Source organism: Canariomyces notabilis, assembly GCF_033297395.1.
Source record: "Canariomyces notabilis strain CBS 508.74 unplaced genomic scaffold N656scaffold_10, whole genome shotgun sequence".
Lineage (NCBI taxonomy): Eukaryota > Fungi > Ascomycota > Sordariomycetes > Sordariales > Chaetomiaceae > Canariomyces > Canariomyces notabilis.
This window is the reverse complement of record NW_027041832.1, coordinates 793,053-819,967: the sequence shown is the minus strand read 5'-3', so window position 1 is coordinate 819,967 and position 26,915 is coordinate 793,053. Positions and strand designations below refer to the sequence as shown.

Genomic DNA, 26,915 nt, shown 5'->3' with positions numbered 1-26,915 from the left:
CCGTTGAATTGTCCCAGTGTCCCAAATGACCCCCTCGAAAGGGTAACCCCCTCACTCTGCAACCATGATATCTGGCAAAACCTCGGCTCGGCCAGGCCACTCGGCCCGTCGATGCCGACACGGAGACACTAATCCGGCATCACAGCATCCATCAATCCGCACCATGTTCAAGCAAACACATCTGGCCTGACTGACCAGCCAAACAAATATGGTTTCATATCTTCCATTCTCACTTGAACGTTAGACTACTCTCAGCTATCCCGATCTATGTCAGATCACGACGCCCGTCTTCCAGTATATGTCTCTGTGTAACAGCACACCCAGCCGCCATCCGTTCAGTCCAGCCGAAAACACCTAAACAAACCCTGTCCTGAAATGCGAGAATTACCGCATCCCGGCCTTCCCCGAAAACTCAAACTTGGGAGCGCGAGATATCACTTTTGTCTTCGTCGCGGGCTTCTTAGCAGCTGGTCTAAGAACCCAATATTGAAAGAGCAAAGATAAGACACCAAAGATACGAAACAAATATCGCCTTCGACTTCCGCAGAGCGCTAGGAGGTATCTCACTTTCATGACCTCATGTACTGACGACCGCACCAAACCTCCAAGCCGGCCATCCTTGTAAGATGCAGGTAAAGCTCCCCGAAAAGAAAAGAGGCCAACAAGATCATTGGTAAATAGAAAGGAAAATTTGGTACAGTGTGAGAAAAGAGAAATGGATGAACAGTGTCTGGAGTGTTCAGATCATGCCCCCTGGCATACCCATGCCGGGTTTACTTCCCATACCCGACGTTGCCATAGTCCGACTCGCTGGCGGGCCTTTGGCGACAAATGGTGGGCTGGTATCTCTTGGCTTCCCAAAAGGTCTGGCGCCAGCTTGTGGCATATTCGGGTTGGGCTTCTGCAGCCGCCGCCGTTGGCTTGGTTTGCTGTTATTGTCGTCGTCGCTAATCGAGAAAACGCTCCGATTGTCTTCTAGGCCGAGACTGGATGTGCTGTTGTTTGCCTGGTTGGCAAACGGAAGCCGCGGGGCCGCTAGGCCACCATCGTCATTGGCCATATGCGCCCGCGAGTCGTCACGCCTGCGACGGGGGTTGATGGGCGGCACAGGCGGCGCAGGACCCTGACCTCGGCTATTCGACCGAGATCTTGTCCCATTGCCTCTCTCGGGGACCATGGGCAGTGGTTGCTGTGGATGCGGGGGTTGCTGTGGATGCGGGGGTTGCTGTGACATGCTTGGAGTCGGGATCCGGCTCGCCGGCATGGGGGTGGGTTCTGAAATGTCTCTCTTGTCGATGGGTCGCCTCATTGGGGGGGGAAAGACACCGCTACTAGGGCCAAGCGCTGGTGATTGCGAAGCGGAGGCTTGCCGAGGCCTTGGCCCTAGAGAGGTGGGAGTACCTACTGGTGAGCCGACGGGCCCTGTCGCGAATGGCGCTGGGGAGGGCAAACCCATTGGTGAGATCGGGGAAGGTTGACCTGAATGAGAATCAAAGCCAGGGCGTCCGGCGTGTACTGCGAGATTGCCTGCCGATCTTTGCCACTCGGAGTGAGGTGAAGGCGCTGGAGATGGAACCCCTCGGCCCGGGTAGGGATACGGCGGCATGAGAGGAGAGCCCTTGATGTCAGTTCCGGGCAACCCTGGGGAACGCATCACGGGTTGCCTGGAATTGCCCGGTGCGAGCTGCTCGTACGACGCCGTGTTAGTTCTCAGACGGGGAGGCCGGCTATTCGAACGACCTCCGCTGGTTTCCGACCCACTCCTGTCCCTTCCGGAGGACACATCTGCCGCGGACGAGTTGTAGCCGTGTTCGTCGCTCGGGGCGCGTTGTCTGTAGGTGATAGGGGGCGGTCTCCGCTCCCTGCTGGGTGTTCGTTGCCTCGGTCCTCGATCTGGTCTGGGTGAGACGTTTGCCCCGTCAATCGGCTGCTCGGGAGACTGTGAGGTTTGAGCGGTTTGACGTCGAGCTAGCAACTCGAGCTCCTTGTGCCTTTGTAGTTCCCGACGAGCTTGTCTAAACGCCCTCAAACCCGGGTGACTGGTGGCCTCTTCATCTTTATCCCCTGAAGAAGTCGATCCATTGTGGTTCCCGGCCTCAGCAGAGGGTTGATCCTCCTTGAAACCCTCTTCCTTCATTGTCTCCAAACCTAAAGACTCCTTCTCCTCAGAACACTGCTCTCCCCGCTGCGGGGGGCTGCTCATCGTCCCTCCACCGATGCCTAGCAGCTTCAAGCCTTTGGATTGGCTCGTTGTCGTGGTTCGCGACCGGTCAACAAGCGATCCTCTGCTCGATTTGGGCTTGAGCAAGCCAATTCCTAGGGCATTTGGAGAAGCTTGGGCCGAGGAGTCCTTAGGCAAATCTGACGGCGGCAGCGGGGAAGGGGCTCTGCTGCTATCCGACTCTATGAACGAAGTAAGCTTCTCCCTGACGCGGCGACGGGCTTCGGCAAGTTGGTTGGCGAACTCGTCCATGTCGTCAGTGGCATCACTAGATCGGTTTGGCGTCCTCGAGTCCGAGAGGAACTCCTCCTTGTGTTGCGGCTCTGTGTCGGCCTTGCTGAGCTCGCTCTCGGCAGCTTGGTCGCGGGTTGAGGAAGTCGAGTCCTGGCCGGAGAGTGACCACAAATTGGACTTCGACTCTAGCTCGCTCGCGGTGACAGGCCCCGTTCGAGAATTGGCGACGAATTCCGAGCCGGGTGCCTCGGGCGCAGGAAGATCCATGAATGAATCCAAACTTTCAGTGCGGAGGTGCTGACGAACCAATCCGCTGAGACCTGAAACCGGCCCGAGGGTAGGAGAATCGACCGGCGCTGACTGGGGCGCTTTATCTACCACTACCTCGAGCTTCGGGCTGGGTAGCGGCATGTCGGTTGCTTTCGCACCAATGGATAGAGGAGTCGGTATAGCAGATTGCCTGAATGCGGGATGGTCCATGTCAGAAGGTCGTTCAACACTAATATTTGGACGCGTCGACGCGTTTGGTAAATTTGCGGCCGTCGGAGAGTCCGTATCCGTAACGGGAGTTGGAGGAAGTCTATCTTCTTGCAGTCCCGGCCGCATCCCGGTGACAGGCTTCCCTTCGTGATTCCGAGACCGAGAAGCGCTCTCCATATCAGATTCCGTGCTCTGCCGTTGCGTCGGCGTCTCACGGCCCTGTTGGAGCTTCTTCTGGAGCTGGACGTACTGCGACTCATCGTAGGGATGGGCCGGCTTTTGAAACAGAGCCAGGTCGCCAGTCTCACTGATGGGTGGACTTAACGGAGGAACGCCACCTGGGTTGGGTTTAGGGTCTGCTTGGACCTTGATTCCCAGCTCGAGCGGACGGGTTAAGGGGTTATGAGCGGTAGGGCTGGTTGACCTCAGATTTGGCGCGCTCGCCTTTGTCAATACCACTCGGCTACTACCGCTGCCGGCCTGTGGAGTGGAACCTATGGATTTGTCCGCTGGGTTGGTGGCAAATGGTCTCTGACGAGTGAGGCTTTCGAATCGCGATAATGCCGAAGCCTGTTGGTCCTGATTTTCTTGCCCTAGACCTTGTTCGTAAAGACGCCGTGTTCGGGTGACCATCCGCTCGGGAGCCGGATTGGAAGCAGAACCCGGCGACTGCGTGTCCTTGACAGCCGTGGCAGCCTGTGAAGTGATGGAGGTCGCGGCCGTGGAGTTGCGGGCTGTGATGGATGCTGATGAAGTGGTGGACGATGTCTCGCGCTTTCGGTTGTAGCCAATTGGAGGCGGAGACTCTGACCGCTCTTGCTCTTGCTCTTCTTCCGTCGAGGCGTTGTTCTGCTCCTCATACGATCTCTCCCTCTCGGCTAGCCTCCAGCGTTGGAAAGCTGACATTGCCACGTCGTCATCATACAGCGCCTTGCCAGGCAGTCCTCCGTTGGCGCTCTTTGACCCAGCAGGGATCTTGTAGATCTTCTGCCTCCCACCAAAAAGGTTGTTGCCCTCAGTGGGCTTGGCCCTGGTCATGACGCTCGCGCCCTTCGGCATGTCTGCATCATCAGAGGCAAATGAATTGGTGCGCAGGTAAGGAGCGGCCTTGATGGACTCGACCTCGGCGATGTCGGTTAGCCCGTTAGCGCCACCAAAGCCAAAGTCGGCCAGTCGGGACTGTCGTTTTGGATATAGGACACTGTCATCGCTTGCTTTGCCAATCTTGGTATTCGGGTCGTCCTGCTCCCTCAGCATGGAAAAGCGTGCCGATAAGTTGGCCATTAACAAACTGGTTCTGAAGTCATCAGTTGAAGGCAGGGCAGTTGATAGATCAAACTCCTTCTTGACCTCCTCCTGGGGCTGCTTCTTCCGTCCAAAAACCTTGAACGGCAGCGAGGAGTGCTCCGAGTCTTCGCTCGAGCGACCGGCGGAAGCGTCATCCTTGGCCTTCTTCTTGGTTTTGAACCGATGCATTGTGCCTGAGAGAATCCCTTTCAGTGCCTAACTTGCTGAGATCATCAGAGGCGAGGCAGAGCCGGTACAACAGGGGCTCTGCGAGTGGCGTGTCTGGTAGAAGATGGCGCGTATGCCCTGACTAGGAAGTGCGGTTGCACGAGATCCGCTGCACGTTGACGAACCCAGCCTGGGAAAGCAAGGGACCGTTTAGGAGCTACATCGTCAAATCAATATCAATTGTAGCTTAGTTGCTTGTACACTAGGAACGGGCAATGGTTGGGAGATCTGTGGTCTTCAGGAGTCTGACAGGCCAGCACGAGTCATTTATGCCCGCTGTTCATGATGTACATGGAGGAGATGGAACAGATCCGGGGTAGATGGTTGCTCAAGATTGGAAAACTGAAGCAATCTCACTCACCGAAGAGGGTACCGTCGACGCTGAGATTGCCCGTGGACTGACCCAAATTCACCCCGCTGTCAGGCTGCAAGCGGGATCGCCCACAATGACGCTCTGAAAATGAGCAGCAGTCGGCGAAGAGGCCCGGAGGCTCAAAGTGATGGGATCAAAAGCGCAACTAGGCATGCAATGCACGCTCCATATAGGCCCCGGCTGGCTCAGTGTAGCACAGTGATGCTGTACTAACCCGTCGTTAAAGAGGCAGGCGGCAGCTCTTGGTCGCTCGCGGGTCTAAAATTACTTCGCTGTGATTCGAAGAATGTTGACGCAGTCTTGGACACCTAGGGCGATTGACGTTCGCCTTTGGCCGGGGTATCTCTCGTCGATATTTTTTGTTTTTTTTCTGGTTCGTTTATTCCGCTGGTTCCAGGTTGACTCGGATGCCAGTGAACGAAATGGTATCGCGGGCGCAGAATCAAGGTGCGAAAATGAGTGGACGAAGCGAAGACTGACGGGAAATCGGTAGAAGGAGTGAATTGGCGAGGCGCTTCAAGACTCGAGCCGTTGGAAACTGTGGTTAAGGAATGTGAATGTGGCCTTGGACATCCGATCGTACACAAATTTTGGATCCGGGGAAAGGAACAAGGAGAGGAGGAGAAGCAGGCCAGGAAGCGCACACGCTCAGTTGAAGAGTGGAGGTCAATTGGGACGAACTGCCCTGGAAGCCCGAGAACTGGAGGGCGTGCGCCTAGGAAACAGGCGCGAAACCGGGAAACGGGGAATGCGATTGGCCAGTTTGGGGCCAATAATGGGCAAGGGCCACTAAATCGCTAAAACCAGGAGGTCCTCTCCACTCCCGAAGTTGCTCTGGGACAAATTTGACGCGCCCGTGCACCCAGAGCTTATCCTGGGAAAGAAAAGCCGGCAGGGGGATGGAATTGAAGGTGTGGGTGCAACAAATGAGCAATGGAAAAAGAAGAAATTTTGTGGAATTCTCGGCGGAACAGAGAACGACGTTCCCGCTTTCCCGTGGCCAGTTCATTCTACACTCCACAGTTGCCCGCCGATGGGCTTTTCCCAGCTTTTGGCTCGGCCACACTGTCCGAGACGAGACGGCCTAGAGGACGTAGGAGGATTGCCTTGCATTCTTGCATGAGCAGACTCAAGGGGATGCATCACACTCCTGCCTCAAAAAGTGGTTGCCCGCACTGTGATGGGCTGAGAAAAGATCATCAGAGAGGAAAACCCGGTATGAAGTATTGCTCAAGCAGACAGAAAGACATGGGGGGCCGGTTCCGCTCGTTGGATGATGCGGTATTGCTTAACTTCAGTACATATCGCTACACGGAAGCAAGGTAGGTACTGTGCATGCAGATGCACGTCTAGCACGCCCGTTTTCCGTCCTCCTTTTTTGGCTGCCGCATCCGCCCATCGAGCCATCATAAATTTTGTTCGCCTAGACCTTTTTTCGTATCTGGTTAGACCTTTCTCTATATATATACCAGCGCACTCAACTTATATGCCCAGTTACAAGCTAACCTAGCGCATCGCCAAAATTCCCCCCAATACATAGTACAGCGCATCACTATAGAATTCCTGTCACCCCAACATAGCGCATCGCTATAGAATTCCCCCCAAGCCAGCGGCAGTATTGCCATGTAAACGCCATCGCTATATATAACAAGCCAAGTATAGTAGGGAATTATTAGTATATTTGTTATAGAATATATAGTACTAATATACTTATCTATAGGTTACTTTTCAATTAAATAGAGGTTAGAACCTTATATATTAAGTAAGTAATAGGGAGATTAAAGGAAGGTACTTTAGTATACTAATAAAGTTGGTGTATTGGAAGGTATAGGTCTAACTAAATATAAAAAAAGTCTAAGTAAATAAAAATTTTATAAGCTATAGGCCTTAATAGAGAGCTAGAACCAAAAATTTTATTTGCTTAGACCTTTTTTTATATTAGTTAAACCTTTCTCTATATATATACTAGTATATTCAACTTATATACTTAGTTATAAGCTAACCTAGTATATCGCTAAAATTCCCCCTAATATAGGGTACAGCGCATTACTATAGAATTCCTATCACGCCAATATAGTACACCGCTATAGAATTCTCTTTAAACTAGCAGCAATATCGCCGTATAAACGCCATCGCCACGTATAACAAGCCGAGTATAGTAGGAAATTATTGGTATATTCGTTGTGAGATATATAGCACTAATATACTTGTCTATAGATTGCTTTTCAACTAGATGGAGGTTGGGACCTTATATATAAAGTAGATAATAGGGAAATCGGAGGAAGGTACCTTAGTATACTAATAAAGTTGGTGTATTGGAAGGTATAGGTCTAACCAAATACGAAAAAAGGTCTAAGCGAACAAACTTTTTGGCCGGAGGCAAATGATTCCGGGGGTTTGCGAGGAGCTTTCCAGGTTGTCAGCCGACTCCTGTCACACAGTGTTCCTGGCCGCATGGCCACACACTCTCCCACTCGAGACGCTGTCTGCCTGGAATTACGCATTGTTTCTTCTTGCACAGGCGGCTTTTGTTTGTTCGAGGATTGACTCGAGAAGTCGTCCTGTATTCGTATATTGTCACGTTTGTCAAATGATATTGAATAGCGGAACCCCTACGCCCTTCACCCTTCAGTCAGGCGTGGCGATTTTACGGACCGAGTCGAAACGCGAAAGCAAACTGCAGAGCGCAGTGCGACCTTGAACAACTCCCGAGTCGAGACATTGTCTCTTTGTCAATCGGGTTGCCGCAGCTCCTCAGCCACAATGGTGGCATTGCGCTTGGATATCATTAGCGCTTAAGCAAATGAGGCTACCTAATAACTCAACCAAGCTTCCGAGTTTCGACAGGCATCACTCTTGCATTGTACGGAGTATGTACAGTACACCGGGGAATGGCTACGGCCATGTCGCTCGCCATTAAGATATTGTTATTTTCAGCTGCAAACTATGTTGTGTAAGCTGTGCGCAACCTGCTCTCCCAAAGAAGCATTTTCTCACGATAACCATTCGTATCGTTCAGGGGCTGGCAGCACCAGCTCAGGGGCATTTCCTGCATAGGAGCATCTGTGACTGGACGGGCAGGCATTGCCAACACAGTGGCCTGCTTTACGCTATCCGCACTCCCACGGCGTTTGCCGCACCATTCCCGTCCCACCACCACGGGTCGGTCAAGCCTTCCGCGATCCAATCAGACAGCTGTGCCTGACGCTTGGCCGTTTATGGTCTGGCGCGGTCAGAAATCCGATCTCCACTCGCCAAGAGCAACCCCCTTCAAATTTCCCGTCGCGCTTCTGTCCAGGGAAAACGAATGTCAAAGGACAAACCTCGGCTGGCAAGGCAAAGGAAACTCGATGACGTTATTGACACTGACAAACTGGACATTGTAGGGTAGATTGGAAGACCGAAGGACTCGAGTCGCGATTTCAGGGGGGTCTGCCTGCTCCTCTTTGTTTCTTTTCGCGTTCAATTCAGCGCGGAATGTCTGCAGATGGGCTGTTAGGTAAGTTAAGAGGGGTTACATATGACAGTCAACGCAAAGCAGGTGCTGCTAGCAAACAGTCACTGCAGCCCGGCCTTCCGCAGCATTTCATTCATCAAGCTTCGCCGCTGTGGCGAACGCAGTGCATTTGGCCGGTGACAAGGGGTTGCGGTGACTGTGGATTCATCCTCGCCTCACAGGCGTCAGTTCAGGGCTGAAGCCCGGCCGACGGAGTCGCGGCCTCGTGGTTCCCTGGTTCATTTCCGTTACTCTGGTAATCAGTGGGGTTAGCCAGGCTTGACAAGTGGAGGGATCATCGACCGATGGAGGCCTGGAGGAGAGAAATCTGCGCAAATTCTGATATTGCCAGGCCCATCGTCGAAAATGGTCTCGTGCCAGTCGCTGCCGATGTTCCCCTTCCCCAGGATTTCCGTAGGGGTATGCGGCAGATGCGAAGCTTGACGTTATTCATGGATAGCACTCATCGAACCCGTCCAACCTGAACGGATCAAATTTAACTTACTTACCTGAAGAAGTTCGGATGACGACTGCAACCTGGAAGCAATATTTCGATGCAGGTTGTCAGGATAAGCGAGAAGCACAGAGGCATCTGCCGGCATTGAGACGAGGCACTGACAGAACACCCGAGGGTAAGGAATGCGAGGAAGAATGCTTAATGTGCCGTGCAGCGCAACTGCAGGTCAACGGCATTGGATGATGGGTACCTTCCGGCCGTGTCGGCCGTTTGTCTGCACAGCTGCAAACGTGAAATGTTACACACACCCAAATGGCATATTGGCATCCCGTATAGCACACCATCTCAGTGCAACAGCCGAATGTTCATCGTCGCGTGCAGTACATCGTTTCCGATGCACATCAAATTTAGGTACCCATTTACTCATCTTGAAGAAAACTGAAGGTGTCCTCGCTGTGATGGAATGGGCGGGGAAAGCACCACCGCCACTGCAGCAATTGTGGCTAACTTTAGTATGTACTGAGCTCGTTGCAAGGCAAGAGCGCTCCCTCTCCTTCTACCATCTCGTTCGGGCAGCAAGATTGGTCTTCGACAACTGGAAATACAGCCAACTAGGCAACAACACAACACGGTAATTTCTTCCTCTGATCGGCCTGCCATATGCCTAATTGGGTGTTATTCGCGGATACGGCGGACTCGATTGGTCCGGCTCACATCCCGGTGAGACGGGAGCGCTAGGCCGAACTCCCGGCGTCCAGATCATCGGGTCCGCAGCGACCAACGAACAAACGGATTGTCGTTGGTCATACGGGCGGGGTATATCCTACAATACCTACACAAGTCGTCTGTGTAGCATTGACTTCTCTGCAATGCCGCAATGGAATACCTGAAAAACGTTTACAACAGGCTGCATCGGAGTCTCCGGCCGTCCTGTGGCCGTGGAGAGCAGGTTGTTCTCAATACCAAGACAGCCTTGACCGCTTTCTGCGCTGTTTCCTCGTCGCAAGCAGGTTCGAATGTCGCTGCCCTCCAAGACGATGTCTCTGAGCTGCCGTATTACGGCCGCAGTCCACCGGTTTATCCTTCTCGTAGGTCTTTGCTTTGGCTCGCCGCCCCCGAATCTTGGTCCGGTCCCCGTTAACTAATCCGGCACCGGAGCCATCGGCAATGGCTCCACCAACTCCCGCTGGGCCGCCGCCTACGGCCGCGCCCATGCCCTAGTCTCCCAGATGACGGTTGAGGAGAAAGTCAACATCACACGTGGCTGGCCTGGCATTTGCGTCGGTAACACCGGCGAGGTGCCTCGTCTCGGAATCCCGGCCTTGTGCTTCGCGGACGCTCCTGACGGCGTCCGAGGACAGGAGTTCGTGTCGGCTTTCCCGGCAGGCATTCATGTGGCCGCCACGTTTGACTGTGATCTCATGTACCAGTACGGCCGGGCGTTGGGAAGTGAATTCTACGGTAAAGGCATCAACGTTGCCTTGGGTCCCGTGGCTGGTCCGCTCGGCAGGGTTGTCAGGGGTGGCCGCAATTGGGAGGGCTTGAGCAATGACCCCTATCTGGCCGGCGCTGGCATGGGTGCCATTACTCGTGGCATGCAAGATGCGGGCGTGATCGCCACACCAAAGCACTTCTTACTCAATGAGCAGGAGTTCCGCCGCAGATGGACCCCCATGGGCCATGCCATAAGCGCCAACGTTAACGACCGTACTCTGCATGAGCTGTATGCATTCCCCTTTATGGACGCCCTGCGCGAAGGAGCCGGTGCAGTTATGTGCAGCTACCAGCGCGCCAACCACTCATACGCATGTCAGAACTCGAAGCTCCTGAATGGCATCCTCAAGACCGAGCTCGGTTTCGAGGGCTTTGTTGTCAGCGACTGGGATGGCCAGATGTCTGGCGTGGCTTCAGCTAACGCTGGCCTGGATCTCGTCATGCCAAATGCCGGCTTTTGGGGCGAGAACCTGACGCAAGCGGTGCATAACAGGTCGGTGAGCAACGAACGCATCAGCGACATGGCGACTCGTATCCTCGCATCCTGGTATTATCTTGACCAGGTGAACACCTACCCGCCCCCGGCCGTCTACTCCAACACCCAGAAACATTTTCCCGTCGATGTACAAGAGGACCATGCCCGTTTGATCGAGAAGATCGGCGCTGCCGGGACTGTCCTCGTCAAAAATGTCAATGGCACCCTGCCCTTCAAGAAACCCAGATTTCTCTGCGTTAATGGCTACGACGCAACCATCAAAGGCAACCCATGGGAGAATCCAGCGCGGTTCGGCGGTGGGTACGAGGTCAATTCTGGCTGGAACACACTCAACGGCACTCTCATCACCGCCGGCGGCTCCGGAGGAAGCACACCGCCCTACGTCGTGTCCCCGTTTCAAGCTCTGCAGGAGCGCGTGACCATGGACAGGGGCATTCTCCGCTGGGACTTCTACTCGGAGGACCCGACGCCCTACGTCAACGCCGACGCCTGCCTCGTCTTCATCAACGCGTACGCGTCTGAGAGCTTCGACCGCACCAGCTTGACGGATGAGTTCAGCGACCGGCTGGTGCTGAACGTAGCCTCCAAATGCGCCAATACCATCGTGGTGATTCACTCCGCGGGTACGCTTATTCCCTTCCCTTCTTCTCTTCCCTTTCTTACCCCTGACTTACTCACCATCCATTTCCTATCAACAGGCATCCGCACCGTCGACGCGTGGATCAACCACGCCAACGTCACAGCGGTCCTCTTTGCAGGCCTGCCGGGGCAAGAGTCCGGGCACAGCCTGACGGCCGTCTTGTACGGGGACGTGAACCCGTCTGGCAGGCTGCCGTACACCGTCGCGCGGTCCGAAGCCGACTACTCGGAGGCGCTGCTCAACTCGAGCGTCTCGTTCGACCCGTTCCCCGAAGCAAACTTTACCGAGGGCCTGCTGCTCGACTACCGCTTCTTTGACCACCGAAACATCACCCCGCGCTTCGAGTTCGGCTTTGGCCTGTCCTACACCGACTTTGCTTACGCGAACCTCTCCGCCTCGCTGCTTGGTCCGGATCCCTCGTCTTCCGGAAAAGTCAGCGTGCCGGAGTATACGGATGATGAAATACCCATTGTCCAGGGCGGACATCCGCAATTGTGGGAGGTTGTGGCCCTGGTCAAGTGCGCTGTGTTGAATGTGGGCAAGGTGGATGGGGCCGAGATCGCCCAGCTGTATGTGGGCTTCTCCGAGGCGGCGGAGGACGAGCCGGTTAGGCTGCTCAGAGGGTTTAAGAAGGTCGGACCGCTTGTCCCGGGTCAGTCCGGAGAGGCTATTTTCGAGCTGACCCGGCGGGATTTGAGTGTCTGGGATGTGGTCAGGCAAAGGTGGCGGTTGAGGAGGGGGACATATCGGATTTGGATTGGGGCTAGTAGTAGGGATTTAAGGCTTGAGGGGAAGGTGATGATAGAGTGAGGGCTTTAGTGAGACTCTTAAGATTGGTATGTAGGTCGGGATCCTGGGCGTTCCTTCGAGTGAACTAGCATGTGTGCAGTGCCTGGCTTGCTTGAGGCTGGTCGTTGGTGGGTCCATAATATTCATCATGGCTGGTATATAAGACTTTATCCCCGTCTGCTATGCATTGCGAGATGCTTGGAATTTGCTAGACAGTCGCCTTGGATTCTATAGTGGTGTCGGATGGTTGATCCTAGTTGAATTTCCTCACTTGCTTGATCATCTTCATGGGTCACATATAATCTACATAAAATGCAACAGGATGTTTGGCTGGGTTGGTGTCGACCGTCACGGTGAATGGCGTGTTGCACGTCGAAAAGTCTGGAATCCTAACCAGAGATACCCCTCGTCCTTGATTCCATTCCATCCTGTGCTATCTGACTCTACTTTCCCCGGTTCTCCTGTTCGCGTTAAGAATGAATTCCATAGTAGGGCGTAATGATAACCCACACCTCTTCTAACTAGGAGTTCCCGGGCCCGGTGAGATGCAAAGCCGCCGCGAGCATCGGCAGGAGCAGTTGTTCGCACCCTGGATGGTGTGCAAGGTCTCGCCGCGGACTTTGTCCTTGAGTGGTGAGATGCGACTGCCTATCGCGTTCACTGCGGAGAGATAAGGGAGGAGGCATGGGAGAGAGCGGCCCAGACATGTTGAGTGGGAAGGAGGAACCGGGTGGGAGAGCGTGTATTTATTGGGCCACTGGGGCTTGTCTCTTCGACTCTCCTCATCCCTCCCACAACTCTCAACCGCCTACAATGAATACACCCGATTCTTCAGTGCGTTCTTCAGACATGGCCAACAAACACCGACCCAGATGAGTTTGACTCTTTACAAGACCACGAGGACAGCCAACCTTGTAGGTCCAGACATTCGGACAGTGACAGCGAGCCAGCAGCACGGACAGGGACGAGCTTACGCCTGCTCGACACACGGCTCCAAGCCTCCTCCGGTAGCCACGAAGCCAGCCCCGCCGGTAAGTTGAAGAGACCCTTGGCTGGGGATGGCATCAACTTACAGTAAACATAGACAAGTTGGATCATGTACAAGACGGCGTCAGCCTACCGCCTCGCCGGAATAAGAGACGTTCAGAAGAGGACGGCGAGCCCAAAGCAGAGGAAAAGGCCAGACTTCGTTTTTGGAACCAGGGTCCGCCCCGAGGCGACCGGGGAGACTGCTTTCGGGGCTATCGTGTGCGAGGAAGAAAGCGCTGGGCCCGACACACGGCTTCGACCCGATGAACATGATATTTCTGGACACGGTGGTAAGCTGGAGAGACTCTTGGCTAGTGATGGCATTGGCTTACAACCGACAGGCTCTGTTAACGGAATTGAGTCTCAGCCAGACGCAGACAACCACGAGTCTCTGCCATCCGGTGATGATCGAAATGGACATGCTGGTAAGTCGAAGAGACTCTTGGCTGGAGTGGCATTAGCTCACAACAAACATAGACACAGATGATGACGAGGAGGGTGTTCTCAATAAGTATAGCAAGGAAGAGTACGACCTCTAGACGAGGAGAGTGTTCCATTAAAGCAGAGTGAGGAAGAATACGACCTCTATGGGGACCATGACGGTCCCGAACCCACCAATGACGACGCATCGAGCAACCAGACACTTCTCACTCTCCCGGCATCCGATCAGAGGCGGGATCCATCACTGGTCCTCCCCGAGGGGGAATCGAACTGAGGGCCTCTTTGGGATGCTTCTCCTCCCATTCCACTATGCTACACTACCAGTGGGGGGTGAAAGTAGGAAGGGGACTTGGCTTATAACCCACTCTGGCTTGACTCCTGCTGCACTGTGAGGAGGTTGGTCCCCTTGGTCAGCTGGGCCCTGGGGTCTTCGAATTCTTTGTTACCATCGTTGAGGTCTTGATCGAGCTTTGCGCAACCACAGTTTCCAGCTTACGCTCAGCCTGCCATGTATACACCCATAGCGCCTCACTGGCTGTAGTTACTGAACGGCTTGATTATCACTTGAGTCGGCTCCCTTGACTGCCATGTAGAAGATTCCTTCCCCAACTCCCTGTCTAACTCCTGCGGATTCTTACTCTTCCCACAACGAGCATTATATACGGCGTACAGGAATACCACCACAGATAGGGTACTCATACATCATAATTCATCAGCAAGCCTCAGCCTCTCGCCTACCATATCAACTGCAGTGTGATTGCCGCTCACTCCTCCTTGACCCTCCCCTCCCCCTCCTCCCCATCGTCCTCCTCCAGCTCATCACAATCCGCGCCCCAATCGCGCCACCCCTCACCCCTGACCCAACTAATCCCCTTCCGCCACCCTTGCTCGCGAACCGCTTTCGCATCACGCTCGTACACCATGCCCGTAACCATCAGCGCCGCCACAAACACCCAGACATCCCCGCCGCGCATAGCCCTCCACCAGCGTCTCTTGACGCCCACCTTCCACAAACTCTCCACGCTGACCTTTGCGCTAGCCAAAAACACGCTCCTGCTCCCCGGCCGCCCCTGCATGAGCACGGCCCACCAGCCGGCCAGGAACCCGCCAAGCCAGAACCTGCCCTGGGGCAAGAAAGCGCGCGGGAACCAGGTCTGAAAGAAGCAGATCGACGACCAGGCCGTGGCGAGCGAGCCCGTGAGAAACGCCGACATGCGCAAGGCGGTTGCAACGAGCCGGTGGAGGGTTGACAGCGGGAAATGGTAGAGCTGGCTGAGGCGGGGCAGGAGGAGGGTTGCCGAGTAGACGACCAGGAGGAAGCGCGTGAACTGCGGGAACGAGCGGAGCCAGAAGGTGAGGAAGGTGCGGGAGCAGGAAGGGTCGTCCGGGTGCAGGGCGGCGCACGACAGGGAGGTGATGAGCGGGTGCGCCGGGGAAGTTAGTGGGGAGATGGTGGATAGCGACGCGGGGAGTATGTCCTCTTTGTTGGGGAATAGGATTGGGGAGATGAACGGTCTGATGCGGAGCGGTCAGTTAAGATGGGTTGCCTTCCAAAAGGGGGTTGACTGAGATACTCACGGCCAGTTGAGACGCGCCATTTGCGCGAGGCTGTCGACAATCTCGCTGGCCTGGGGCCATCGGAGGTATGAGGGGAAGAACTCCGGCCTAGGCTGCAGGTATGTGCTGGAGTTCTTGAAGATGAGGTTGCCATACATCTAGTAGACTCCCAGTCAGTCTCACACCTTAGGACCCCAATACCACGCGCACTGCTGAACTCACCGATGGAAAACACTCCCGATCAAACACCAGCGCATGGAACAGCTGTCCAAAGGCAAACGGCTGCATCATCCAGCTGCCCCACCACGACGGGCGGGACCGCTTTCTGTCGGGCTTGCCGTTGGCGCCCTTCTCCCACCCCCACACCATGCCGTTTTCCTCGGCACAGTTCCATCCGAATTCGAGCGCGCGGAACAGCATGTATATCGCGATGGACACGCGCAGCTGGCGGCTGGGATACACGCCCAATGCCAGGCCGGCCAACGAGGCGCCCACGGCAGGGGCATATGGCGACGTTAGCGTGCTGGCCGTTCTCGGGTTGCGCATCCGAAAAGGTGCTGCCGACGGATCGAGAAGGTGGGCGCGCAGGCGCGTGAAGAAGCGGAAGAGAATCCGGTACAGCAGCAGGATTGTGCTAAGAGACAGGGAGAGTCGGAGTGTGGGCGATTTATGCAGAGGCTGCTTCTTTTTTGTCTTTGATGCGGGACTAGCATGATAGTAATTGTGTTAGCTCCCGTAGATCCGTCCAAGTCATTGAAATTCAACATACTCATCCTTCTTCCCCATCAGTCTCGCCGATACCACGTCCCAAAGCTTCATCAGCGCGCCCGTCGCAATGAAGACGCGGATCGAATGCCGGACCGCACGAGCATTGTAGTCATCAGCGCCGCTCATGCCAGACACTTTATCCTCCTCCGCTACTTTGCCTTTCGTTCTTCGTTTGTCCCCCTTGCTCATAGACTGCGCGCGGCCCCTGGCCTGGGGTGCGCCGTCCATGATCCGCTGCATCGCGTCCACCGTCGGCGCGCGTTTCTTGAGCACTCGCGACCGCGAGATGACGTACTTGTGGAGCAGCGCATACTCTCGTGCGGATATGGTGTATCGGAGGGCGTTGCGGAGAATGGGATCTGACGTCGACTTGGCTGTGACCGCTGGGGCGCTGCTGGCAGCCGGGCTCCTGGAGCTCGAGGGCCCGGCGGGCGAAGCCATTTAAATGAACTGGTCTCTTGAACTATTAGGAGGTTGCAAGGGCAGGATGTGGTTGTGGTCGATGGATGCGTTGAAAGGGGAACTGCAGTCTCGATGATTCTCCCAGCCACGTCGCGTTGGTGGTGTTGGCAGTAAGATTGGCCTGATGCAGTGTTCGTGCTGAATCATGCACACGCGTCGCGTTGGTCTGCCGCCGATGCGCAAGATATATCGTCAACTGATGACGGTCCAGGCGTGCAATACAGTCGGCGACACTTGCTTGTCTCAGTACCAGAAAAGGGGACAAGTTTGGATATGCATTGACTTGAGTGGAATAAATCACATGTGCTAGCCTCGGTTCTCCCACGTTTCATGGACCATCGCCCGAGCAAGGCCAATGCTCTTCCCCTGTTGGTGTACGCCAAGACCTGGAAGAAGCCTCGAAGCTTCCCCACACACCCCACATTGAAGATTGAACCGACTGGGGGATGCGTCATCCGATGCCATCGTTCACAACTTCCCTGCTCATCAGTCTTGCAGGATTTGCGAACCAGGAGCATGAGACTCGCAAGAAGTATCTCAACGGGATGATCTGTATTCATTTTCGACCATCTCATCGGCCAACCGATGGTAATCGATATAGTAAACTGAGGCACTAGGAGCCATTAACCACACAAAAGCCAACATCAACGCCAAAATCCACTTGCGCGCCGTCTCACCCGGAAGCGCGCCCGGCCCTGTACTCTGTAGCTCCCCCTTTTGGATAGCATGACCGAAGAAATCCACTCCGAGATGCTTTTTGTATCCGTAACGTCTTTCGAGAACCGCCTCTTCTTTTCACCCACCGCCCTATTTTTGTCCGACGAATCTCATATGTCATTCCCGAGTCGTCGCCCATTCCCTGAATGACAATCACAAACATCTTATGAACAACAAGAGTCCACCATAATCCATCTGCCGAAGGCCCTCATCGTCCCGTTTACTGCCAACACAGGAAACGTGACGCGCTCTCGAAACGCTCGAGGCAGTCGGCGTTTCACGAGGTCCGTTCCAGGGAAGAGACCAGAATCGATGTGGCGGCTCATCTAACCCCAATACGACGGCACCAGAAAGCATCGTTCCATGCGTGCCGGCAAAGCCGAACAAGAAGAGAAAAAAAAAAAGACTATCGAGTCATAACATACCCATCACCTTCTAACCCGCCCAACTATGGACAGGCAGTTTTGTGTAGCCGCTCGACTCCAGACGCAATGCAGGAAAACCAAGATGACGAAGGAAGCATGTATCAAACAACAGGGGAATAAGAAAGAAGTTTATGCTTGGAGGGAATAGATGTAAACGACAAGCCCGAAAACCGCCAAAACCCAATTCCCATGGTCATAAAGTCGTGGGCAAAACTCGGGTAGTTAGGTCGTGGTCCCAAGACCTTTCAAGCGCCGAGACTGGCCGGGCTGCCTCTTGTCCAGGTCCGAACAAGGTATGGCAGGTCTCCGGAAAACACCTCTTCCTTAAAGCCCATGTTGCTCACCCAGTAATCATCCATATTCTCCACGCTCGGAGGGGATGGCTCGGACTCGACTCGTTCTTGGTACGCCCGGAGGCGTGGGTCTGCCTTCTCTAGGGCTTTTAAGCGTCTATACTCCCTCTCGGCGATGATATCCGCGATTAAGCTTTGCCGAGAAGACGGGCTAAAGTCTCCAGATGACTTGCCCAGATGCGGATGCTCCAAAATCTGCTTCAAAAGCTCAAAGGGCAGGTTGAGAAGGATCCGCGAGAGGATCGCGTCGTTCGGAGTTGAAACCCGCGGTGATCGGGCGTCCTCAGAGGACTCACTGGGCTCGCATCCGTTCTTTGACGGCGATATGTCCCCGAATTTGATCTGAGACAATCGAGGGTTGGCGGATACACGGGGGTTTCGTGGCATCTGGGCCTGAGTATTGGAAGATTGCCGACTATGAACCCCGCGGGATGTGCCGTGAGCTATGGTGGGCGCGTTGGGATCACGAGTCGGGAGGCTAGCAGGGGGGAGGCGAGGGAAGCCGGAATCGCTAGCATTGACGTCAAGGACGAAGTCAACGGGAAAATTGTGCACAATGAACAACACGATTCGACCGAGGAACTCCGGCGCGTTGAAGGCCGCATTCCGCGGTGGCACGGCTACCATCCGAGAAGCGAACTTTACCGCCAGCTCAATCGTATTCCAGAAGAGAAGGCGGCTTGCGTGCTGGACAGCAACTGCGTGCAATCCTCCAAGCTGCAAGTAGCGGGCAGTCGCAATGTAGCACAGGGCGGTCTTCAAATCGTCACGGGCATCTCGAAGGCGCATATCGGTGGGGAGGATGCCGTCAGCCAGGCTCCAGCCGTAGAGAGTGCGCAGGGAATACCAAAATACATCTGGCCGCATGTACTCGTCGTGAAGCTCGAGGTAGATGGCCCCGCCTGGCATCGTGCGCTGCGCCTTCATCACCCCAGCGAGTGTAGGGCTGCGGGAGTAGACGAACCGATGGCCGTGGGTTCTCAATACACGGTGGAGCTGCCGGTAGTCGGGATGGTCCTGAAACTCTGAGCTTTCTGGGAAACGAACTTCGAGGGTGCAGTCATTGAACGTGTCGTCGGAGATGCCGTGCCGCAAAAATGCCAATGACTCGTCTTGATCGCGGAAAGATTGATAAGCTGAAACCGAACCAGCGACGGCGTGCAGTGTTCCGTTCATGGGTGGGCCGGGCGGCGGCACCGGGACTTGTCCCATGGGGTCCGCAGGGTATCCGTTATGGCCGTTGACGGTGGGGTAGGGATTGAGGGCATGTTCCTCGGCCTGCGCCGACGATTGCGATCCTTGGAAGCTATGGGGAGTGGGCGGCCCGTGATGGTTAATCAGATTCGGGGGGTAGCCATCGAGATTCTGCGACACAAGGAGAGGGCGCCCATACCCGTCGACAGGCGCCACATGCGGGTACGGCAACATGCCTGGAGGAGGAAAGCCGCTGCCGCCCGAATGAGGTGCAGGGGAAGATGCGTTGGAGTCGTGGTAAGCCCCGAAGATGAGGCTTCCATTACTAGGGTGAGGTTGGTGGAATGTCGGCCGATTCATGATCGCAGGGTGCGGCGCGGGAACGGGTGCTTCAAGGACCGGGCCGGGGGTGGTCATGGCGTCGGGTGCGGGGTTCTGGACGGCGGGGAATCGGTGGGCAAGAGACACAATGCGACGGTCAGGGAAAGCGGAAGAAACCTTAGGCGTGTCTAAATGTGAAGATGCGTGAGCAAGAGCTGAGCAATGCAAACTATGGGCGGTGAACTCGAAACAGTAACCGGCAGAAGCCACCGGAAGCCCGACTGGGCGGAGAGCCGGACAGTCGCACACCCAAGTCGCAAGTCCCAAAGTGAAGCAAGAGCAAGTAGAAGCATACCTTTCGCGCGTTCATCAAGAGTCACGTCTGGCTCTGAGGGCTCTGCCTTGACAGCTGGCTTGGCTGAAGCGGTAGAAGACACTGAATGATCGATGCCGTTTTCAACGCTGGGGCCAAGGCCGGCAGCATTTCCGATCAACTGTTCTTGGCGCTGCGAGAGGTGCGTTCCTGTCTTGTCATCGGTCGCTGAGAGCCCAGCTTGGTCACGGCCCCGAGGTAAGGGTACGGCTTGGGCCGAGTTTTGTTTGGTAGCCGGGCGCTGCGGGTAGTTGAGGGGCAGCACGGGGACAACCGGCTTGGATACGGCTCGCCGGGTTCGTGGGGCCGCGCCCGCAACCCCATTGACAGATGACATATTGCAGAGGAAGGTACCAAGGGAACCGGCGCGCTCCCTTGGCGGAAAGGGAAGTGTAAATTGGCGGAATATAGAAGGGGGCGGCGGGACACCAAGGTCGAAAAGAAGGTCGAGAAGCGAGTTCAATTTTTGGGATAGGTAAGCCCGATCCTTTGGCGGCGTGAGGCTTGTCGAGCTTGACCTGTGCGACGCGCTTCCTAGCTCTTTGTTTGCGACTCATTGATTAGCAAGTGACAAAGCAACAGCGCCGATCAAGGCAGGGGGAAGTACCGTTCGTTTTCAGAGCAGCGAGCGAGAGGGAAGCGGGGCGGCGTGACGATTCCGCTTCACGTCGAAGTTTGACGCCAGTGATGCGGGCCGTTTGCGTGCAAGCTGGCGGGCAGGAAGCGTTTGGCCCGAACAATTTGACTCCCCCGCAAAAAAATTGGTGCTGTGCTCGGATTGGTGGGCTGCCTTGCATTGTGGGGCTCCTGTCTCTTGTTGAGTCTGCAATCTTCCAGTGTGCTGACTCACCCCTCCAACATCATCATCACCGCTGCTTAACCACAAAGTTGCTTGTTTCGGTCGGGATGTCTGCTACATAGCAGTGAATGCAACTTTGTATTATTTGTTGGGATCATCAAAGATTACAGGAAATGAAATAGTTTACATTCCTCCTGCTCAACACCTTACGCAGCGGAGCCTGTCCAGAGTACAGGATACTGACCTCAGCCTTGTTCTTGATGCGTCAGGCTAGGTAGGTCCCCTAATTCACCGAATCCTTAGATCAAGTATAAGATACATCATGAGAAACAACCCAAGCATGGCTTCTACTTTCCCATTGCTTCTGCTGCCCATCGTCCGAATCATGCTTTGAAGGCAAGCTCCCTTGACCCTCCTCAGTGCCATTAGTCCCTACACTGGACACACTTCCATTCTCGACACCCTGGAGCAATGCTGGAGGACAGCAGAAGCGAGCAGCGTGAGCAGAATTTGGTGAGGTCATACCCGATTCTCACTTGATTTGTACATACACAGCGTGGCCGGCGCAGACGTTCTATCGACTTTTTCTGATCTGCCAAATTGCTAGACTACTCGCAGCAATTGCATGATCTCGTCGGCTTCATAGAGCTCCTACATCATATACTTTAGAGGCCTGGGCTCTGTAGTTGAGCTCATGAACCGAATTCAGGCTCAGTACAGCGGCCTGCTGTTTTGGAAACATCGGCTTGGTTGCTGCTACCTCAAATGAGCTCGTCATGTATGGTGTGGTCGATCTCCGCCAGCTGCTGGAGTCCATCATGGATGGGAGTTAATCCAAGATCGAGACTGAGTCTTTGCAACGGTCTGGTATCAAACACCGAGCTACATACGTCAAGGTTCACTATCCTTGGAGATGAGAAGTTGGATCTCAGAGTTCAAACACCAACTAATGCAATGTACTCGGTGAATTGTGCAGGGCGAGAAAAAGTGGTGGGCAACAACCAAGCGACCCTCGATGCCTGCCCCTTCAGGTTACTCATGTATGGTGTGGTCGATCTCCGCCAGCTGCTGGAGTCCATCATGGATGGGAGTTAATCCAAGATCGAGACTGAGTCTTTGCAACGGTCTGGTATCAAACACCGAGCTACATACGTCAAGGTTCACTATCCTTGGAGATGAGAAGTTGGATCTCAGAGTTCAAACACCAACTAATGCAATGTACTCGGTGAATTGTGCAGGGCGAGAAAAAGTGGTGGGCAACAACCAAGCGACCCTCGATGCCTGCCCCTTCAGGTTACCTCGCAGAAGCTGGCTGAGAATCAGGAATACACTTGGAGATGAAGCCATCATTGGCCGAAGCGAAGTGACACAGCAACTCAGGGAAGACCTCGCGCCCTTACCGCAACCATCCACACAACATCGTTAACCATGACTCGGAGAGTTTCGACCCAAATTCGCCTCAGCAGAATGAGATACGGCGAACATGAACCGACAAAGCCGCTGCGAGGTTTCAGATTCACCTGGAACAGCAACCCATTTTCCCTCACTCTGTGGTAGATAGGTACATAAGCCTGGGGGCTGGTCCAGAATTTGGGGAGATTTGTCTCTCAGAATTCACAAAGGCATCTCGTTTACACATTCTGATCGTTGCGCAAGACACCAGGTTAGCAGGGACGAGAACGAACGTCGTTGAAACAAGTGCAAGGCTTTCGACAATCTTGGAAAGGGGTTGTCGCGGCAGAAAGTGTGGCTTAGTGGCTGGTACTGGGATCAGATCTGATACTTGGCTTCAGGAGGCAGGCCGTAGAACTGGACTGGAAGTGTAGAATGACGATAGGAAATAGACAAGAGATGGGTGCTTGTTGGATCGTTATGGTCAGCATGTTAAGGTGCCCCTTCGGTCCCTTGTCCATTAGCGGCCCACCTCTTGATTCGCCAATCAGTGGTATACACTATACACTTGGATGGCAGTATTCACAGAGATAGTAAGTAGCCGCTCGAAGTGTTCTGTCAGGGAATTCCAACGGTCCCTGCTTCTATCCGACTGTTGAGGCACAGACTGCTCACATTTCATGCATGGTCGGATCTTGTACTGCTGTAGAGCAGCCAGCTGGCGATTCTAGTATGAGACTTCAGATGCACTCACTGTTAATGTAACGATCAAGACAAAGGACTACTAGTAACTAGCAGAACAGCCCCAGATCAGTAATATAATAAGCCTTGCCCAGTCAAGGAAGCTTAGGGCAATGCTTTTGTTTCATTTCTTGACCAGCGTGCTAGATACAGGCCTAAAGGCCCCAAGACGCGTCTTTGCTCTCCCTTGATGCACCAGGAACACTTGCGACTCCCGATGTCATATTATAGTACAGAGCCAGATTCTCCAGTGCCTCGGGTCGGGCAGTCTCAGTGGCGAGCTCCTTAAGCTCGACGAACTGCTCCAGATAACTGAAGTCAGACAGTGAGTAAGCCCCAGACTTCTGAGCCCGGGATTTCAGCAGCTCGACGAACTCAAGAGGCAGCAGAGAAATTCCCTCTTGAGCATCCCACACATCACACAGGCGGTCGCTCCCACAAAGGGAATGAGGGTGTTCGTCTGAGCGCGACCAAGGGATTACTCCAAAAGGAGAGTTGATCGCCGAAATGGCTTTGGCTAGGCTGTCGACTGTGTCAGCATATTCCTCCGTGACAGGGAACGGGAGCAGCCCGTTGGCACACAGGCCTCCACAGGCCTCTCACCAAGCAGCCGAGCTGGATGTATTCGCAGACCTCGTTCGACACCTCGTTGGAGTCCCATTTCCGTTCTCGGCTGAGACAGAAATGTTCTGTGCGTTCTTGCTCGGGTTGAACAAGCACGTTGAACCAGTGGCCGATATGTTACAGATCTTTGCGACGGCTTTATGTCGAATTCTCTTGATGAGTTCTGGAGACATGATATGGTTAGATTAGATTGGCTCTGCACTGGAATCAGCGACTCTTACCCAGGAGGAGAGGAGGTAGACCCTGGTCTTTCCATGGCTGGCCCTGGCTGTCCAGCAGAGTTCCGTCGCCGCTGAGACTGGTGTGCTCCCAGACCTTGGTCAAGTAGGAGATCCATTCACGGGCAGCTCCAAACACCCAAGTGATATACAGCATCTTCCCGTCGTTGTTTCCTTCCCTTCCTGGATCCTCAGTTTTATCATGGTCTTTAATTGTGCGCATCCTATACTACAGTCAGCCGACTCATAGACTGATTTCGGACCGCCGTCGGCCGGATTTGACCTAGGTAAGCTAGTTGCGTTGTTATAACACTTACCACTCTTTCATGAATGGAACAAGGAGATGAGTACAGTCGTACTCTTCTGCCACTCTTGCGATCGAATAGAGTTGGTGAATCTCGGGTCGGTGAGGGATCTTCGACAACTTCCGATGGATAATCAACAGGACCACATCCATGCCGTAGGTCTGACCCTCAAGATTCGGAAGGTTGAAGATAATGCCGGAGATGTGACTCTCGAAGGCTTTCTGCCAAGCTGGAGATGCTGCAGAAAGTAGAGCTTCGCAGGCTTCGTAGATGACATTTTCTCCCTGCTCCGATCGAACCAGGATACGCAAATTGGCTTCATCGTGATACAATATACGCTTGAACACAAAGCCATGTTTGTTGGTCACAGTCTCGGCATCGTTGACCAAAGCTTGTGGATCTTTGTGGTGTGGTCCAGCCTGCAAGTTCGCTTCTCCGTCAAAGCGAACCGGAGACACCGATGAGTCTTTCTCGGCAGCGACAGTGACATGTTCTCCTTGCGAAGCGACCGAAGAGGTACCGACCGCAGCTTCATCGAAAGTAACATCCGAAGGACGAGGGAGCTCGCCGGAAGACAACATGCTTGTTTCGTGCACTCAGAATTGCAGCGGTTTGTAAACAGAAGCCAGAAAGGTCGGCAACGACAAACCATTCGAAGATGAAAAGGCTGGGTTGTGGAAACGATTCGCAATTCGAAAAGTGGGCGATGCCTGCGGTGTCGTTGTTCAAGAAAAAGAGCAAACGCGTCTGCTGAAGCTTTGTAAACAGCATCGGTAGCTATATAGCTCTGGAGAGACTTCGGACGGAAGGGCTTTGGGATATGACGCCAGCAATGCTGAGAACAAAGTAGGGGGTTCAGCACAAGATCCACTCGAACTGCTTGGCTTTGGTTTGACATGATTTGAGTGCAGGTGCCTGGTACATTATTGACAGTCACAGTTTAATCAGGAGTATATATAAGAATTGGACTCTCACTTTCTACTCTGTCTCGATTCACTTCACCACAGCCGGCACAGTCACGGTGCTGATGGTTTGGGGATTCACAGACGCAGTACCTTCACATTCTTGGCTCTTGTACTGTACATGGTACAAGTATATGGGAGTGAAATGCTTGTTGAGGATGAAAGAAGAGAGATGGCAGGACGTAAGGACATGATGTGAGGAAGCGAAGCTATTATACCGGTAGGGCTGTGAGGCTGTTTGTCCTAATGTTTGCTCCTGTGCATGGTAGACACATCTGTGGGAGCAGCAAAGGTCAAAGGCCTACAGCCCCGCCAGGCAAACCCCAAATTCAAAATGATGAAGAAATAGAGTTCTGACTCAACCCGCGTCCCTTGCGGGAGGATCGATGCACGGGCAGCGGCATGCAATGGTAAGACGGCCCGCGGTTTGCACGTGGGTTCTAACTCCCGGCTAATCCGAACACCATCTACGACATGTATAAGTGAAATCTGGTAGCATTAATCTATGTTCGATCTCGACATCTTCATCATCCGCATGGAATCAGACGTGTCCATCAAACTCACCCTCAAAACTCCCATTATTTGGCAGTGACCCCGGCCATTTGCGGCCGCTTCTAGGCTATTATGATCTTTCGATTAAAACGATATAGAAATCCTCCAGAAAGCCATCCTCTATTGGCCAGATTCCAGTCTGTTCCATCGGCAAGAAAACCAAAAATATTGCAATGCTGGGGTATAGAACGCCTGTCCCATGTGATGCCTTGCTGGTTTTTAGATACGCCATGTTGCAAAAGGAAGAAAAGCAAAATCCAACGCGCCGACTGTGCAGGATGCAAATAGTTTCGACCCCAGGAAATCTGCGGACCATGATCGTTTGGTGCCACGCGGCTGTGAACACCGAGAAGCAACGGAAAGCCTGTCGTGTCGCAGACAGCATCAACGGCGGCGCATGCTGAACCACCAGCCCTTCCATCCCCGGGTTCTCACCGATTCGGCTCTTTCGGTGCTTGTCTCGGAATCGAGTTCGAGGCGGTACCGCACCACGCTGCCCCGATCGTCCTCAAAGCCTATCCGCCGCTTGCTTTGAGGCACAAAGCACTCCGGCACCACGTGGCGCATGACCCAGCCGCGCACCCCCTTGCTGGCCGCATCAATAGCCGCATACTCGAGCCTCCGCGTACGATCGCTGGTCCAGTAGTGCGTCGTCTGCGGCGGCAGGGGGTATGCATGCGCCTCAACCGCCAATGCATGGTTCGCTTTGCTGGCGAAATCGCGAGTAGGGTGCAAATCAATGCCCCTTTCAGACTCGACCAGGGCTGGATCTGACGAAGTGAAGTGAGGAAAGTGAAAGTAAGTCACCGGCTGTTGCGGCTGTTGCGAGAGGGACCGAGAAGAGCCGTGCATTGAAACCGAATGACGACCGTTCCGCGGCCGGGGTGCTCTTGCAACCCGCTGAGCCGGGACCTTCGTACGGCGTTGGCGCGTCGACGGCGGCGGAGAAGTACAGGTAGTTTTCCGGCGTGAGGACTGAGAGTCTCGCCGAGTAATCGACTCGTATCCAGAGTCCTGGCGACGCATTTCTGGGGGCGACATCTCCTCCTCCGTTTGCGATGAGGGTAGCGGTGATGGACAGACGACCGGCATCGGGCTGGGCTCTGACGGGGCCTCGGGCTCGTACAGCTCAATGTCCTGGAAGCTATGGTACGTCGTGTCGGACAGAGCAAGGCTCACCCGTGAGTCTGGGCGGTCGATGGCCAAGAACTGGCTGGTTTGAGATATGGACATAGCAGCCATTGCTCTGCGGCGGTGCTTGAAGCTGGGGACATCACAACCGCGAGGTTTCGACGACGGGAAGTTCAGGAGCCAACCGCAGGAGCCAAGAAGCAGAAGCTAAGAAGGGAGGGAGAAGTGAGATTCTTGAGTTCTTGAAGCTGTGGCCCTGTGGGGTGTGCAGCGGCGGGAGTGGGCCTTCGGAGCGGAGATCCAGATCTGCCGTTGCCGCAGTGAGGGTTCTGCCGAGACAGTAGTGAAGTTGCGGT

At 54.4% G+C, this 26,915-nt stretch overlaps 9 protein-coding genes across 9 annotated transcripts; 4 read left to right on the top strand and 5 right to left on the bottom strand.

The window, feature by feature from the left end:
- Positions 1-656: 656 nt before the first annotated feature.
- Positions 657-4,873, bottom strand: N656DRAFT_84384 (uncharacterized protein). Its single transcript, XM_064819108.1, has 2 exons — positions 4,812-4,873; positions 657-4,607 (listed from the first exon to the last, which is right to left on the bottom strand). The coding sequence occupies exon 2, from the start codon at positions 4,409-4,411 to the stop codon at positions 740-742; it is 3,672 nt and encodes a 1,223-aa protein (XP_064670521.1). The 5' UTR covers positions 4,412-4,607; positions 4,812-4,873; the 3' UTR covers positions 657-739.
- Positions 4,874-7,619: 2,746 nt separating this feature from the next.
- N656DRAFT_84369 (uncharacterized protein) lies at positions 7,620-8,417 on the top strand. Its single transcript, XM_064819101.1, has 2 exons — positions 7,620-7,776; positions 7,843-8,417. Exons 1-2 carry the CDS (start codon positions 7,715-7,717, stop codon positions 8,207-8,209), a joined length of 429 nt encoding a protein of 142 aa, XP_064670520.1. The 5' UTR covers positions 7,620-7,714; the 3' UTR covers positions 8,210-8,417.
- An 832-nt stretch (positions 8,418-9,249) lies between these two features.
- Positions 9,250-12,509, top strand: N656DRAFT_829177 (glycoside hydrolase family 3 protein). Its single transcript, XM_064818573.1, has 3 exons — positions 9,250-9,864; positions 9,935-11,389; positions 11,465-12,509. Exons 1-3 carry the CDS (start codon positions 9,654-9,656, stop codon positions 12,214-12,216), a joined length of 2,418 nt encoding a protein of 805 aa, XP_064670519.1. The 5' UTR covers positions 9,250-9,653; the 3' UTR covers positions 12,217-12,509.
- A 558-nt stretch (positions 12,510-13,067) lies between these two features.
- Positions 13,068-13,966, top strand: N656DRAFT_805609 (uncharacterized protein; the record flags this gene model as incomplete). Its single annotated transcript, XM_064818335.1, has 4 exons — positions 13,068-13,226; positions 13,280-13,514; positions 13,566-13,649; positions 13,702-13,966. The coding sequence occupies 4 exons, from the start codon at positions 13,068-13,070 to the stop codon at positions 13,761-13,763; spliced, it is 540 nt and encodes a 179-aa protein (XP_064670518.1). The 3' UTR covers positions 13,764-13,966.
- Positions 13,967-14,429: 463 nt separating this feature from the next.
- Positions 14,430-16,775, bottom strand: N656DRAFT_836917 (uncharacterized protein; the record flags this gene model as incomplete). The annotated part of the gene is made up of 4 exons (XM_064818806.1): positions 15,992-16,775; positions 15,445-15,928; positions 15,244-15,380; positions 14,430-15,180 (listed from the first exon to the last, which is right to left on the bottom strand). Exons 1-4 carry the CDS (start codon positions 16,429-16,431, stop codon positions 14,430-14,432), a joined length of 1,812 nt encoding a protein of 603 aa, XP_064670517.1. The 5' UTR covers positions 16,432-16,775.
- A 1,064-nt stretch (positions 16,776-17,839) lies between these two features.
- Positions 17,840-20,172, bottom strand: N656DRAFT_798121 (uncharacterized protein; the record flags this gene model as incomplete). Its single annotated transcript, XM_064817720.1, has 2 exons — positions 17,840-19,650; positions 19,818-20,172. The coding sequence occupies 2 exons, from the start codon at positions 20,170-20,172 to the stop codon at positions 17,840-17,842; spliced, it is 2,166 nt and encodes a 721-aa protein (XP_064670516.1).
- A 1,380-nt stretch (positions 20,173-21,552) lies between these two features.
- On the top strand, positions 21,553-22,175 carry N656DRAFT_84251 (uncharacterized protein). Its single transcript, XM_064819046.1, has one exon. It carries the CDS (start codon positions 21,650-21,652, stop codon positions 22,058-22,060), a length of 411 nt encoding a protein of 136 aa, XP_064670515.1. The 5' UTR covers positions 21,553-21,649; the 3' UTR covers positions 22,061-22,175.
- A 987-nt stretch (positions 22,176-23,162) lies between these two features.
- N656DRAFT_84192 (uncharacterized protein) lies at positions 23,163-24,614 on the bottom strand. The gene is made up of 3 exons (XM_064819016.1): positions 23,927-24,614; positions 23,613-23,833; positions 23,163-23,554 (listed from the first exon to the last, which is right to left on the bottom strand). Exons 1-3 carry the CDS (start codon positions 24,493-24,495, stop codon positions 23,367-23,369), a joined length of 978 nt encoding a protein of 325 aa, XP_064670514.1. The 5' UTR covers positions 24,496-24,614; the 3' UTR covers positions 23,163-23,366.
- A 1,198-nt stretch (positions 24,615-25,812) lies between these two features.
- Positions 25,813-26,670, bottom strand: N656DRAFT_829173 (uncharacterized protein; the record flags this gene model as incomplete). The annotated part of the gene is made up of 1 exon (XM_064818572.1): positions 25,813-26,670. The coding sequence occupies one exon, from the start codon at positions 26,668-26,670 to the stop codon at positions 25,813-25,815; it is 858 nt and encodes a 285-aa protein (XP_064670513.1).
- Positions 26,671-26,915: the final 245 nt, after the last annotated feature.

What these genes read in the sequence shown, in the direction of transcription:
- N656DRAFT_84251 (XM_064819046.1), top strand. Translation starts at nt 21,650, where the DNA reads ATGCCTGCCCCTTCAGGTTACTCATGTATGGTGTGGTCGATCTCCGCC.
- N656DRAFT_84384 (XM_064819108.1), bottom strand. Translation starts at nt 4,411, where the DNA reads ATGCATCGGTTCAAAACCAAGAAGAAGGCCAAGGATGACGCTTCCGCC.
- N656DRAFT_84192 (XM_064819016.1), bottom strand. Translation starts at nt 24,495, where the DNA reads ATGTTGTCTTCCGGCGAGCTCCCTCGTCCTTCGGATGTTACTTTCGAT. An exon ending in GTTCCATTCATGAAAGAGTG is followed by an intron (nt 23,834 to 23,926) that starts GTAAGTGTTATA and finishes ACTGTAGTATAG; the next exon opens with GATGCGCACAATTAAAGACC. An exon ending in TCTACCTCCTCTCCTCCTGG is followed by an intron (nt 23,555 to 23,612) that starts GTAAGAGTCGCT and finishes TCATGTCTCCAG; the next exon opens with AACTCATCAAGAGAATTCGA.
- N656DRAFT_84369 (XM_064819101.1), top strand. Translation starts at nt 7,715, where the DNA reads ATGGCTACGGCCATGTCGCTCGCCATTAAGATATTGTTATTTTCAGCT. An exon ending in TCAGCTGCAAACTATGTTGT is followed by an intron (nt 7,777 to 7,842) that starts GTAAGCTGTGCG and finishes CGTATCGTTCAG; the next exon opens with GGGCTGGCAGCACCAGCTCA.
- N656DRAFT_829177 (XM_064818573.1), top strand. Translation starts at nt 9,654, where the DNA reads ATGGAATACCTGAAAAACGTTTACAACAGGCTGCATCGGAGTCTCCGG. An exon ending in TCCACCGGTTTATCCTTCTC is followed by an intron (nt 9,865 to 9,934) that starts GTAGGTCTTTGC and finishes CCGGCACCGGAG; the next exon opens with CCATCGGCAATGGCTCCACC. An exon ending in CGTGGTGATTCACTCCGCGG is followed by an intron (nt 11,390 to 11,464) that starts GTACGCTTATTC and finishes TCCTATCAACAG; the next exon opens with GCATCCGCACCGTCGACGCG.